Here is a 14,266-nt window from a genome sequence, read left to right on the forward strand (position 1 = left end):
GAATATAGAGCCACTTTATTTGTGAAAAAGGAGGTGTAAAACACATTTCAGGAGGAGGAAAATGGAAAAGAAGAATTTGGAGGCACTGAGGAGATGCCTAGCCATCTTCTTATCTTGGGTCAGATGAAGAGATGTAGGGGGAAAGGAGAATATGAAAAAAGTAATAGGAAAAAAATAGAATCAAGGCAGCACTCCATGAAAGGCTGTGAAAAAGAGCATCATTTTTAATCCCTAAACAGCATATCTTTGGTATTGTCAGGGTGATTCAAGTAAGAAGTTTCAAGAACACACAGATGTTTTCTAGGTGCACTTTTTGTTTTTGTAAAAAATTAATTTTATAAATACCTCTTACTCCAGTAACAAAATTGAACAATTTGCTTAGGATATATTAATCAAAGCTTTAGCTTTACAAAAGGAAAACTGATTGATTTGTTTTAAGGAAACTAATTTGGCTCAGTCTAAAATTCTGAGGGTATTAAATAGCTTTATTCAAACTGTACAAAAATGATTCTATAAATAAAAAAGGAAAAAAAAATCACATTCCTTTTTCTATGTATCACATGTTTTCCTTGTAAGCAGTCTTAGTAACTAGATAATTTAAAAGCTCAAAAACTTTAGCCTAGCCTTCAAAGCAAAATCTGTACTCAGCCAGCCTCCTCTCCCTTTACTTTTTATCTAATTGTTCTTCTCCTGGACTCCTGTACAGGCAGGCTGGGTGACTTGCTGTGCTCTCCTGGTTTGGTTTCAGGTTCCATCATGGTCAAAAGTAAAGCAACAGGACGAGGTTGTGGCTCAGTAGTAGAGCACTTGCCTCGCATGTGTGAGGCACTGGGTTTGATTCTCAGCATGGCATATAAATTAATAAATAAAAATAGAGGTTCAACAGATAAAAATAAAAGTCCAATATATATATTAAAGCAACAAACCTTGAACTCTGAAGGATGAGACATAATTGCAAAGATGATTTGTTAGTCATATTTGCCAGGTTAGTAAAACAAATATAACCCATGCTTTCTCTAGTTAAAAAAAAAACCTGCTAAAGACAGTTTTATATAATTTAATGTTATATTATAGTACAATATTTTAAAAGATTTTTACATGAGTAAACATAAGAGGGTATCCTTCCTTCATGAATATTTCTAACTCTTGTACATGGAGGAAAAACTAATAAGATGTATGTGTTAGTCAGCTTGTCATTTCTATGAACAAAATACTTGACAGGAACAACTTGAAGGAGGAAAGGTTTATTCTATTTATTCTAGGATCAGTCCATGGTCTGCTCTGGTCCTGAGGTGAGGCATGACATCATGGCAGGTCAGGGCCAGAGGAAAGCTGCCCAGTTCAGGATAGCTGGGAGAGAGAGAGAGAGAGAGAGAGAGAGAGAGAGAGAGAGAGAGAGAGAGAGACAGCCTTCCTCAGCACATCTCCAGTGACCTACTTCCTCCAATAAGGTCTCACCTTCCAGTAACCCATTAATCCACTGATGAAGTCAGAACCCCCAAGCCCAACCTCTGAGCATGTAAGACTTTGGGAGACATTTTAGATCCAAACCATAACAACATACAGCTCTGTGATTAATTCTAAATACATTTCTTTGGTCTATGGTACATTTGTCAATCTCATCTGATAGTACTGATTTCCTAACTTTTTGGAGTTTTAATATTGTGGTTTTGTTTGTATAATTTCATAGCAAACTCAATTTTCTTTGAAATTTAAATACTACATTGAAATGTTATAAAGATCATTTAAATTAGTATGATTGTGAGGCTGATTGCAGTGGGTAGGGTATGTTTTAGTGATCAAAATACACAAAAGCACATTACGGTATCACAAGACCAAGGTTATAAGAGGATTGACTTACCTTGAATGTGTATCCTTTCAGCTTTCTCTTTATAATTTTGCATTTGTGCTCAGGTGCCACAACTCTTTCTTGGTAGATTGCTAAACCAGCATTTATTAGAAACTCTATGAGATCAAAGGGTGTTGATCAAAACATCTGAGTTCAAGTCCCAGTCCATCTCCTACATTCCTCATGATTTCCCACAAAATTTTTGAATCTTTCTTTTAATCAGGGGAAAAAATCCTTGTCTACTCTGACTCCTACACATTCTTTTTCTGATTTCTACACATTTTAAAAAGAGCATTCAAACCATAAGAAACAAGCACCTGTTATATTATTGTTGAGTTGAATGGTACTTGGTGATCATCTGACTCATTCCATGAAATTTATGGAAGAGGGAAAATGAGAACCAGAAAGGGGGGATGAGTTAGGTAAGAGTACATGGCTGATTAATGTGGTCTTCTTTTAGGAGATTTACCAAGAAAACACAAATAGAATGAGTTAAGCAAATTCCGTCTATTCAGCTCTTCATTATATTGGTTCCCCAACTCTCAGTCTTAAAAATTTAGGTTATTAACATTTCCAAGAAAAAGTGCAGTTGCAAAATTTTAATTACATAAAGTGAGTATACCCTTAAAACTCCTATAATGGGTCTGGTTGTTATGTGTATAATTCCTGTTTGGGACAAGGAATAACACTAAGTAGTGACAAGCCTACCTCTTCCATCCCAAGAATCTATCACCAAAGTTTCTGAGAAAATACACTTGGTCGTAGAATGGTCAATTTATATGTTACCCAGTGATTGGTTTAATGATAGAAAGGCATCTTCTGAAAGATCTGTCCTTGATTTTTCTAATGAGTCACAGTACGACATATCTTTTAGTAAAGGTGTGTATTATTATCGTTTCATTCCAGTAGATGGTGACACAAGAATCCATGCTGAAGGCTGCCTTGCCTCTCTTTGCCAGATTCATCGTCAGCAATGGACTGTGGACCAAGCACGGGGTGTTTGAGATCACACTGGAGACTGTAGACAGAGCCTTGCCTGTGGTCACCAGGAACAAGGGGATGAGGCTGGCCGAGGGGGCCATGGGCCTGCTTTCTCCTGACCTCCTCCAGCTGACTGACCCTGACACTCCTGCCGAAAACCTCACCTTCCTCCTGGTCCAGCTCCCACAGCACGGCCGGCTCTACCTGCGGGGAACTGTACTGCTTCGACACAACTTCACCCAGTGGGATGTGGACAGCGGGAATGTGGCCTATCAGCACTCTGGAGGCAGCTCCCAGATTGACCATTTCACTTTCATGGCCACAGATAGGACAAACCAAGGCTTTGTTGTGGATGGGAGGGTGCGAGAAGAGCCTGTTCCATTCACCATTCAGGTAAGTATGGCGATTGTGCAGTCCCAGGCAGGGATATGAGGAAAGTAGCTTCAACATTTATTTCCTTATTTCCTTCCCATTTCCAGTCAGATATGGATTGTGCATCTACAGCATGCCAGGCACATTAATGTGACTAAGACAATGTGGTCCCTGTATATGGCCTAGGGACTGACCTTAGGAGTGGGCAGTAGTATAGAAAGGAACAAAAACATGTACCTCAGAGTCAGACAAACTTAGGTTTGAATTCCTGCTTTGTCACTTATTTGCTGTGTGACTTTAAAAGATTCTTTAGCTCTGCTGGATCTACCTTTCCTTCCTTGAAAAACATGCCTTCGGCACTGTGATAGGAATTAAATGAGATTTGGTGTCCAAGGCACTGGCATGTTGCCTGAAACATAATTGATATTCAGTTATAAGACATGAATAACTATGCTATTATTATGATGCTTATTGGTCCATATCATCTACTGGCATTTTACAGTTTTCCTGTGTGTGTGTGTGTGTGTGTACTTGCACAGGCACACATGTGCAAATGTATAGTGAGGATCAAATCCAGTGCCTGATGTGTGCTAAGCATGCCCTATACTTCTGAGCTATATCCCCAGCCTTCTGTTTTCAACTAAACATATGAAAACTTATGAGACAGAAAGAATTTCTATTACCTGTACAACAATAAAGAAGATAATAATAGCAGCAGCTTACAATTATTGTTAACTGAAGATCAGACCCACTTCACATGAATCTCATTTGGTTCTCATAAAAGTCCTATGAAGTATGCTTTGTTATCTACATTTTAGAGATGAAGGAACTGAGGTTCAGAAGTTCAATAATTTGATCCAATACGTACAAAGACCTCAAGTCTTTCTGATCCCCAATTCTGTGTTCTTTCTCTGGCACTACACCTCCACTTTTGTTGACTTTTACAATGATTCCTGAAGGGTACAGTGTGTTTTTCTTCTTTTAATCAAAGCACATCAAGTATGTTCTGGCTCTGCAACCCTAGAATCTACCCTCCTTGGGTGGAGTTCACCCCTTTCTACACACTTCCACCAATGGCAAAATATATATAATTTTGCCTCTTTGTTCAGAGTACTCTCTGACTAGTAAAATAACCATTTTTTCCTTGCTCTTTAGTCTCTATGTTAGTTAGAATTTTCCAAAAAAACACAGAATAGACTGTGTGTTTGTGTGTATGTGTGTAAATGATACACAGTATGCACATATCTATACCTTTATCTATGGGTATAGAGATAATATAGATACATGTAGAAAGTCTGAGAGAGACACAGAGAGAGGTTGATCTCCTTTAAAGAACTGGTTCATGCTACTGCAGAGCCTGGCATATCCAAGATACCTCGAGCAGGCTGGCTGATAAAAATTCTAGCAGGAGATGATGTCGCAGCCTTGAGTCTAAGGGTGCTCTTGGATAAGTTCCTTCCTCTTTGCGGGAACTTGGTCTTTTCTTGTAAGGCCTGCAATGGATTGGATGAGGCCCACTCACACTACAGAGAGCAATCTGCTTTACTCAAAAGTCTACTGATTAAAACGTTAATTGCCTCTAAAGCAGAGCCTAGCAGTGTTGACACATACAATTAACCTTCACAGTCTCTATCTAAGGCAGGGAGTCATGGTAACATCGAGTAGGTACTGGATTGTCTTTGGCATGAGGGAGGTCTGGGAAACGTAAGGAGTTGATGATGTGCTGGGAAAGAAGAGAAGGTTTTGATGTCACTGATACAATATGTGAGAAGTAAGTTGTACTTTAAAAAACCATTGCTTTCATTTATTTTTAAATTAATGTCTTAATTGTTATTAGTCCCTTCCCACTCTTTGGGTCATTAGTATCTTTTTCTTGATTTCTCACTTTCCACTCCAGTTTGAGAAGTGTCACCTGCAACAGTGAATAATTTTATGGTCTGTTTGGCTGCAGATTTATAAGAGTTATAAATTCTGTGTGCAGACATAAGAGTTCCTTCCTATAGTTCAGAGCAGAGATGGAAAAGGGGGGTAGAGTTTGGAGAACGTACCAGAACTTAAATCAGGTCTCTCCCAACACCAGCAACTTGTTTTAAGGACCTTGCTATAATAGAGTTATCTCTTGGAAGTTGTGGAATTTACTGATAGAAAAAATGTTGGATATATGTTGTAAGGCTTATTTTCCATCAAAATAACAAGGTTTTCTTTTAAAAAACAGTATTATTATGTGTAAAAGCCTCATGAGAAGAGCCTCATACTTTGTTCCCAAATGCCTATGAAGCTCCTGCTCTCTCCGAGTAGTGGTAACGCGGTTAGGAAGTGACAGGCCCTTTCAGCAGTGTAGGAGAGGTGGCACCCTTGTCTACTGACTGTAAGAGTTCTTTCTGCTGAGACAATATGACCTCAACTGCCACTGACTGATGAATTAGTCCAAATAAATCTACTAAGCATGAGTGAACAACTTTTATGGTGGTACCTGGGTAATGGAGGGCAAGAATACATGCAAACCACAGATGGACTTGACTGATACCAGCAGGCATAACCTAACATTTATCGTGTCCATCAACCAATATTGATGCAACCTGTAGTCCTCTTATAGAGGGGGACAGGGTTTGGGGTGAAGGAGAAAGGAGTCTGCCTGTGTTCTATGGTTCTGGCATAGGTGGGATGTTTTGCATAATTCCAACACAAGTTATCATGGGATGTAGCCTGTTTTAAAAGTCTTGCCCTCCAGCATTTAAAAATGCTTCTGGTATACTGATCCAGAAGACCTGCTTTTGAAGAAGCCAGAAGTTTAATAAGACGAGGGTATATTTGAGCCTGAGAATGCCCAGAGACACAACAGGAGACCATGTAACTAAAGTTCAGATATTATTATTTTTTAAACAAAACACTACAACAAGCATTGATTACATTTTTAACACTTGCTTTTAAAGAAAATGTGACATCAAAAAAATTAAAATAACCATCCTACATTCAGTTCTTGTTTGTCTTCGAGGATTTCTTACATGGCACTCTGTCCATGAGCCATCTCTCTTACTGGCCATCATGGGGGTGGGAGCTTCTCTCGAAAAACTGAAAAATAACTTATTATTACTTATTCATCTTATCATAATATACGAGAATATGTAGGATGTTACCATTGACATGAATTCTTTGGTTCACTAGGGTGAACTAAGGTTTATGGTAGTATCATTTGGGGGTAAGAAAAAATCAGGAATTGTGAGATTAGGAGTGGGTTGAATGATGGCAGTACTCTTGTACCCATTTTCTAGTACTGATGTTGAATTTGTGTTAATTTATCCAAACCTGTTCATCCCTAACAACCACGGTCATTTGCAAGATGGACTGAGCTCCATGCCACCACACCTGGACGAAGTCCTTTGTAGAGTTAGAACACATGCTCCTGTTCCCACTCATGATGGATCGCCCTTCCACGTCCTCACAAAACCAAGCTACTTTGTGTCATGTGGTCCTCATTCTCAATGAAACAAGTATGAAAAAAAATCATTTCACAATTTTCTTATTGTTTTAGTCAGCTGTTTTGCTGCTGTGACTAAAAGACCTAACCAGAACCATTGTAGAGAAGGAAAAGTTTATTTGGGGGCTCATGGTTTCAGAGGTCTTAGTCTATAGACAGCTGGTTGCATTCCTTGGGGCTCAAGGTGAGGCGGAAGAGTGTGGTGGAGGAAAATGGCTCACACGATGAACAGGCAGCAGAGAGAGAGACTCCATTCCAGATAACAAAATATGTACCCAAAAGGCACACCTCCAATGACTCACCTCCTTCATCTGCACCCTTCCCACCACCAGTCACCACTTGGTTAATCCTGTCAGGGGATTAATTCACTGATTGGGTTAAGGCTCTCATAACCCAATTATTGCTCCTCTAAACCTTTTTGCGTCGTCCCACACATGAACTTTTGGGGAACACCTCACATCCAAACCATAACAGTTCTATGGAATTTCTATTTTTATTCAACATTTTCACCATTTGAACAAAAGCATGTTAAAAAAATCTATGTATTCTTGAACCTTTATAACTGTTTCTATAAATCATTGAACACTGAAAAAATATGGAAATCCTTTTGTTGTACTAATATTAAGTATGCAATGTAATTCTTGTATTTGTTCAAGGAATATTCCCTGGGCTTTGGTATGGCCCAGGCCTTGAGCCATGGTGTTTTGCCCTCATGCAACTTACATCCTGTGGGAGAGTCAGACATTAGACAAACTTAGCTTGGCAGAAACTTGGCTTTTGTTCCAGACACTGGTATTCACTGAGGATATTGTGAACTAGATAGTCTTCAGCAGAAATCAACAAATGAGTATGAGCAATCTGAAATTTGAGTTTGTCATTGTTGGACCATGAAAGCCCTACAGCCCATGGGGTGAGGAAACCTTTTTGGATAACATTGTACATAATTATTGATGATTCAGGTGGAGCATTTGGATAAAATAGCCCCCGGGATCACACTCTTGCGTTCCCCTTCACAAGTGGGACTCCTGAAAAACGGCTGTTATGGGATTTACATCACTTCCCGAGTGTTGAAGGCATCGGACCCTGACACTGAGGACCATCAGATAATCTTTAAGATTTTACGAGGCCCACTACACGGACATTTGGAGAACACAACAACAGGTACTGGCTTCCTTAATCCTTTTAACTGCCCATTTTAAAATACCCAGTGGCTGGCAGGACTGGAGAGTAATTTAATTAAGGGCAGGTCCGTTTGGTAAACACTCTCCAGGGCTTATTGATACGTGCAGCTTATAAATCAATATTGGTGCTAAAGAGGGTTTGAAGCTAAATTCACCTTGACAGGAGAATCAGAAACTGATATACAGCTGTTTGCTGTTTATAGTTTTTTTTTTTTTTAACAGCCAGATTGTAATATATTCAGAAGAACCCACAGTGCCAGGGCCAGATTCATATTTGTAACTAATGTTTACTTCTGTCATGAATTCTAAATGATATGTGTTCTTTAAAAAAAATGAGTTTCCTAACAGTTTTTCTGTATTGTATATTATTTCTACTTTATGAAGACAATGATCATAATATATAACTAAACAGGATGGTTCAGAATTATAGATATTTATTACTACATCTTCCTGCTACTCTTCCCAATATTTTTATATTTTTAAAGGCAAATATTTCTGGAGAATAGTAAATGTAAAGCTTAATTTGAGTTCATTGCATTTGAATTTTAAGATAATTTGCAGCAATGTTAATTATTTTTTTCAAAGTACTTTGGCTAATCTCTGAAGCTGTGTTTCAAATAAAATAGCCATACAGTTTTATCAGCTCTAATGTAATGTTTTGATGATTATCCATGAGATTTATTAATTTCTTTTTTTGTAGGTGAATTTATCCATGAGAAATTTAGCCAAAAGGACTTATACAGTAAGACCATTCTTTACATCATAAACCCATCTTTGGAAGTAAATTCAGATATCGTGGAATTTCAAATCATGGACCCCACAGGGAATTCTGCCACTCCTCAAATGTAAATTCTTTTGATTATTCAAAAGTCCTGCTTGAAATATCCAAAATGTATCTGATTTTAAAAGTGAAATGATCTTTTCAAACACAATCTAAGAACATAAATTGATAGACCATTTCATAAGCTCATAGAATTTTGGAAAAGGAAATTTCTTTTGATTACTGCCTATTAATGGAAAGCTAATAACTTCGCAGAGTATGGAAACGTTAAAGGCAAGTTGTACAGTGTCATTCATGTTGTGTGTGGAAATGCACACTTCCACACACACAGGTACTGTCCTGCCAGTTCTCTGGTATCCAGGGCTGAGCTTGCTGGTTCATGTGTAAACCTGCAGCCAGAGGTCACTCTAGGACCATTTTAGTAACTATAGTCGCCTAAAATATCTACGACAGGGAAGAATGAAGCACTGAAGAAGGGTTGGCCAAACATCTTGTCTCACCAAAAATGAAACCAAACCAATACTTTAAACTGCTTTCACAAGTTGATAAGTCTACTACAGATAAGATAGAGTGAGGAGGAAGATAGTTTTGGGTATAAAGTGACATTTGGAAGTATGTAAAATGTACAATGCTAAGAATAACAAGTTCTCAGAATTAGCAAGATTAATAGGCTATAGTAATTTCACAGACTGGTTCCCTACTATAGATTTCTCTGGAATATAGACCTTGAATGATTGATTAACTGGCACATGGTCATAAAATGGTCAGTTTACTTCTTGGGTGTGATTTTTCCTTTTTTATTTGATGCCTTTCCCAGACACCTCGAAGAAAAGTTGTTATTCATTCTTGTTTTAATATTCACCATATCTTATATGTACTTAACTACACATGAGTACAGTTCTTCTATAGTCCCTTTATAATAAAATATGATCAAAGGAGGAGAAGAAAACTGAGAAACCCTTCTCACTTTTCATTCTTTTTCTTCCCCATCCTGAATTGCAGTTCCAACATTTGCCAGCAGAGGTCTCTATAGTCATTTGTAGGAAAAATTGGTGCCCTTAACTGCATTCGCACAGTCCCACCTCCATTTCCCTGATAAAGTACAGTTCCTCGCCCAGATTTATAGACTCCATAGACTTTTTTTAAGTGGCTAGTATATGCCAGGCACATATAAAGCTGGGAAATAGGCGTGAACAAGCAAGACCTGGCCTCTGAAATTAAAATATATTCCTGAAGTTATAAAACTAAAATGAATGACCCCCTCCCTATTAAATGCCTTTGCCTAAGAGAAAGGATTCCTCATATCATTATATATATTCTATATAAATTTCGTGTGTGTGTGTGTGTGTGTGTGTGTGTGTGTATCTACTGGGGGTTTTACCACTAAGCTACATCCCCGTCTCTTTTTTTAGGTTGAGACATGTTCTCCCTAAATTGCCCAGGCTGGACCTTGAACTTGTTAACCTCCTACTCTACCTTCTGAATAGCTGGAATTACAGGTGTGGGCCAAGAGATCTCCACAAGTATCACATCCTTTAAAGAAAGCATACCAACTATTTGCAACTCCAAATAAATTCTGTAATTCTTAAGAAAACTTTTTTAAAAATTCTATTCCAAAAATGATAAATTGGCATTATTTGGTTTAACAGTTTTTTTTAATAGTTTAACTCGAAAAACATAATATTGATTCAGACTTGTCACTGACCAATTGCTGACCTCTTGTCCTCCACATGTGAATGTAAGGTAGATAGTAATCTTTTTTCCCTAGCAGTGGCAGTAGATTGATATTGCTTCACCCATGTGCCCTTTTTATTCCTTGTTGTTACCAAGGACATTGCTTCTTGATGATGATTTATGTTTTAAATAACCCTAAAAGTCATGTGAGAATCACAGCAAAATCTACTTAGTGCAGTGATAATCTTAATTGAGGCTATTTTAAAGAGTCTCCTGCTTGTGCTGGGCATCAGTTTTCATGTACCTAGGCTGAAGATGCTTCTAATTCAAATCTAAGCGATTGGAACCAATGCTACAATATACGTCTACCCAGGACGAAATACAGAAATAACTTTGTTTTGATTCTGATGCACTTTAGGTTATTTTCTTTAGAGTGGGCAGAAGGAGGTAGAACTCAGTATTTATCTTTACAATTTTTTACTGGAATATTTGCTGCCTCCTCAATCTCATTTTTAAGTCAATATTTCCTAGAACTTGGTGCACATTTTTCTGATAAGAAACAATGTTCTGAATAGTGGTTTATCTTCTCAAGACAACCAGCAAGAGCCTAGCTATATGTACAATGTAAGTCATTGGCATTTGTAATTTAATTTTTTTTCTCTATTTCATGCTATTCATTCAATAACCACAACCACCTGAGCTAGGTACCATTATAATCCAACATACAGATGAGAAAACTGTGGCACAGAGTCGGGAAGTAACTTTTTCCAGCTTAATGCAATTAATGAATGAGGGAGCTGGAATTCAGCCCAAGAAGTGTGGCTTAAGAGTGCACTGTTTTCCCACTGTGCTAACTAACAAACTTCTTGTCCACTTTTAACAACTGCTAAGATGACTAAGGGAATCCAACAGGAGGTTTGTTGCCCTTGCCCTTCTTTTTCTGCAGACCTTGGTTGGCCAGGCAGCAAGAAAGAAAAAAATTCTTACCTGTCAAGATTATTTTCGTTTTTAAATATGAATTATAAGTATCCCTAGGAATTATGGTATAGATAATAGATAATAAACCACTGGACTTGGAGCTGAAGGACAGAATCCGAGTTCTAGTTCTTTCATTCGCCTAGTTACCTTCTGTGAAACAGGACAATACCACAATTTAGAGGAAACAAGTGAGATAAAATATATGAAAGTCTCTTGTGTACTTTAAGTCCTTAACAAATGCGACTTGGGGTGATGCTTACTATTGTTGTTAATTCAGTTGACTGAAGAAGTATTCTGGAAACATTTGCTGGATTTGAAAGTTCAGCTCTAATTAGAAATTGATTCTGGGGTGATTCACAGTCTGTACAATCATATGATTATTAATCAATAAGCCAAATGCTGTGTCATGCTATTGTAGTATTTCTATGTAGTGTCAGTCCTGAAGGATCAGTCGAGATTTTATTTTACAAATATAGGGCAATGTTGTTTTAGGTGAAATTAATCAAGTTATTGCCAGCTGACTAATTTCCATGTTTTTTAAATTTAACTGCATCACATTCCAGAATCACCAAGATGTTTGCATGGATTGGGATCCCTGAGACAGGGGTATCATTATGTAGCAGATTTCAACCTAACCAGGCTATGGAACTGCCATTCCCCATCCCCTCTCCAGAAAAGCTTGGGGAACAAATTTTTTATCAAATACATTTGGAAGATACTTTGTTGTAAATAGAAATTATTTAATAACACTGAAATCCATGGGCGGTTTGCTTAAAGATTTAGATTTGGCTATGAGCCTAAATTTCAGGTGCGATGCTAGGTGCTTTCACATGTGTTGTCTCATTTAAACTACAAAACATAATCACGTGAGGGCAATAAGGAAATTCGGCTCAAAAGATTATCCCAAGGTCACGGGAAGACTTAACAGATATGAAAATGAACCTTGCCCTGCAGACCTCAAAGAAGACACACTGAAGTGTGGCTCACTCACAAGCTTGAGTATTCTCTAGTCCAAGATAATCTGCAGGATCCTAAGATGATCTGCAGGACCCCCAAATTAAGATACGCAGGACTCACATGGCTCATTGAAAACACCATTGTAGGCCACAATTTTCCTAATATATCTTCCATGTAAACCTTTTCCTTGTGCCCACTGAAAATAATTAACTTCAAAAGAATTGTTGATCCATGCTGATGTTCTTGGTAACTCTGTGGCTGCTTCTCCACTGTGATTCCCATCCTCCCTCTAACAGCCTACATCCTGGCTGTTCTAATATTCATTCTTGGCTTGGGAAGAAAAGGGATGGAAGAAGTAAAAAGGAATTTTTATCAGGCAAACTTTGTAATGTTTGAGCAGCTTTTATGAAACACCTTGTAGGGGAAGAGGTTGAAACTATTGGCTTGCTAATGCCTGCCCATTACCTGCAAGCCAGAATGTGATTGTCTCTAGACTAGATCTTAGGAAAGCACAGAGGAAGGAAAAGAAAATACCACTTATTAAGCACCCACTGTGTACAGGTGCGTTATATATATTAACTAATTTTGATCTTAATCATGTGACATGAGCATAATTCTCCTCATTTTAAGATAATGAAAACTTGAGCCTGGAGAGACTGAGGAACTGACCATATTCACACACTAATAACTAGTTGCAAGGTGTGTTCCCCCCAAAGAACTTGTTTTGAGTACTCGTTATGGTGCTTCTTGGCTAAGCACTGTTTCCCCATTATCGAGGGAAAATGAAAAAACTGAAAACAGGTGTTCAAAGCATTAGATTGTGGAGCTTAATAGCATCATCTTTGAATTGAAAAATCTTAAACCGAATTTGAAAGAATATTTTTTAACATTTTAATTTTCTGAAGTCATGCTACTTGATTACAAATGAAGATCTACTTATAATAATAAAAAATTGAACCACAATTTCTATAAAACATTTTACTGAGAAGCTAATAGTTAATTAGCACTCATGGAGGTTCATTTAACCCCTTTGAAGTAGGAAGCCATCCTTATTACACTTTGGGAAGTAAGGAAACTGAGGCATACAGAGGCTAAGTACCTTTTTCACAGACTCTTATTAACCTAGATTAATGTCCCAAATCCCAAACTGGTGTTTCAACCCAAGATGTTTCAGTTCCTTCATGTAAATGAATCAAATGGTCACAAAATAAAATATCAGAAAGTACAGATTTCTTGCTCTGGAACAGAGTCTCTCAACCTCGGCACTATTGGCATTTCGGAAGGGATAGTTCTTTGTTGTGGGGCAACATCCTGTGCACTGCAGGATCCCTGGCCTCTACCCACTGAATGCCAGTATCAGCCTCTTGCCAGCTGTGGCAATGCAATCAGCACTGTCTCCGGACATTGCCAAATGTTGAGAACGACACATACCCTTTAGAAAACAATGTGTGAGAAATCGTGATTTATGATGGAATGCCTTCATCAATGTCACCTTTCTCCCCAATGAAGTGTAATAGTAGTCAAAGAATCCATAGTAAGTCAGTGTTAAAAAGAACTTGCAAGAATCTTCTAGCCTAGATTTTTTTAAAAAGCTGTATGAAAGATGATGTTAATAAGGTTGGGGAATAAAAAACATTTTTTATTTATTTTAGCATGTATCTTTTTTTATTAAATTATTGTTTATTATAATTTGTTATATATGATGGCAGAATACAATTCATTTCATATTACACATATAGAGCACAATTTTTCAAGTCACTGGTTGTACACAAAGTATTTTCACACCATTTGTGTCTTTATACACATGTACTTAGGGTAATGATGTCTAACTCATTCCACCATCTTTCCTACCCCCCTGCCCCCTCCGTTTCCCTCCCTCCCCTTTGTCCTAAGCTAAAGTTTCTCCAATCCTCCTATGCCCACTCCCCCATCCCCATTATGAGTCAGCATCCTCATATCAAAGAAAACACTTGGCCTTTGGTTTTTTGGAATTGGCTTGCTTCACTTAGCATTAT

General features: G+C 37.9%; 1 protein-coding gene across 3 annotated transcripts in view; it reads left to right on the plus strand.

Moving 5' to 3' along the window:
* The window catches only part of FREM1 (FRAS1 related extracellular matrix 1), a 181,494-nt gene that overhangs the window by 135,480 nt on the left and 31,748 nt on the right, over positions 1 to 14,266 (plus strand). The window contains exons 26-28 of one of the 3 annotated variants that reach the window (XM_081278612.1): positions 2,809 to 3,223; positions 7,640 to 7,841; positions 8,562 to 8,706. In XM_081278612.1, the coding sequence (XP_081134738.1) occupies positions 2,809 to 3,223; positions 7,640 to 7,841; positions 8,562 to 8,706 (762 nt within the window). Of the gene's footprint in view, positions 1 to 2,755; positions 3,224 to 7,639; positions 7,842 to 8,561; positions 8,707 to 14,266 lie in introns of all 3 variants that reach the window. The other 2 variants (XM_081278613.1, XM_081278614.1) reach the window with 2 other exon arrangements.

The sequence above is a fragment of the Spermophilus citellus genome (genome assembly GCF_964194105.1).
Source record: "Spermophilus citellus genome assembly, chromosome: 2".
NCBI lineage: Eukaryota > Metazoa > Chordata > Mammalia > Rodentia > Sciuridae > Spermophilus > Spermophilus citellus.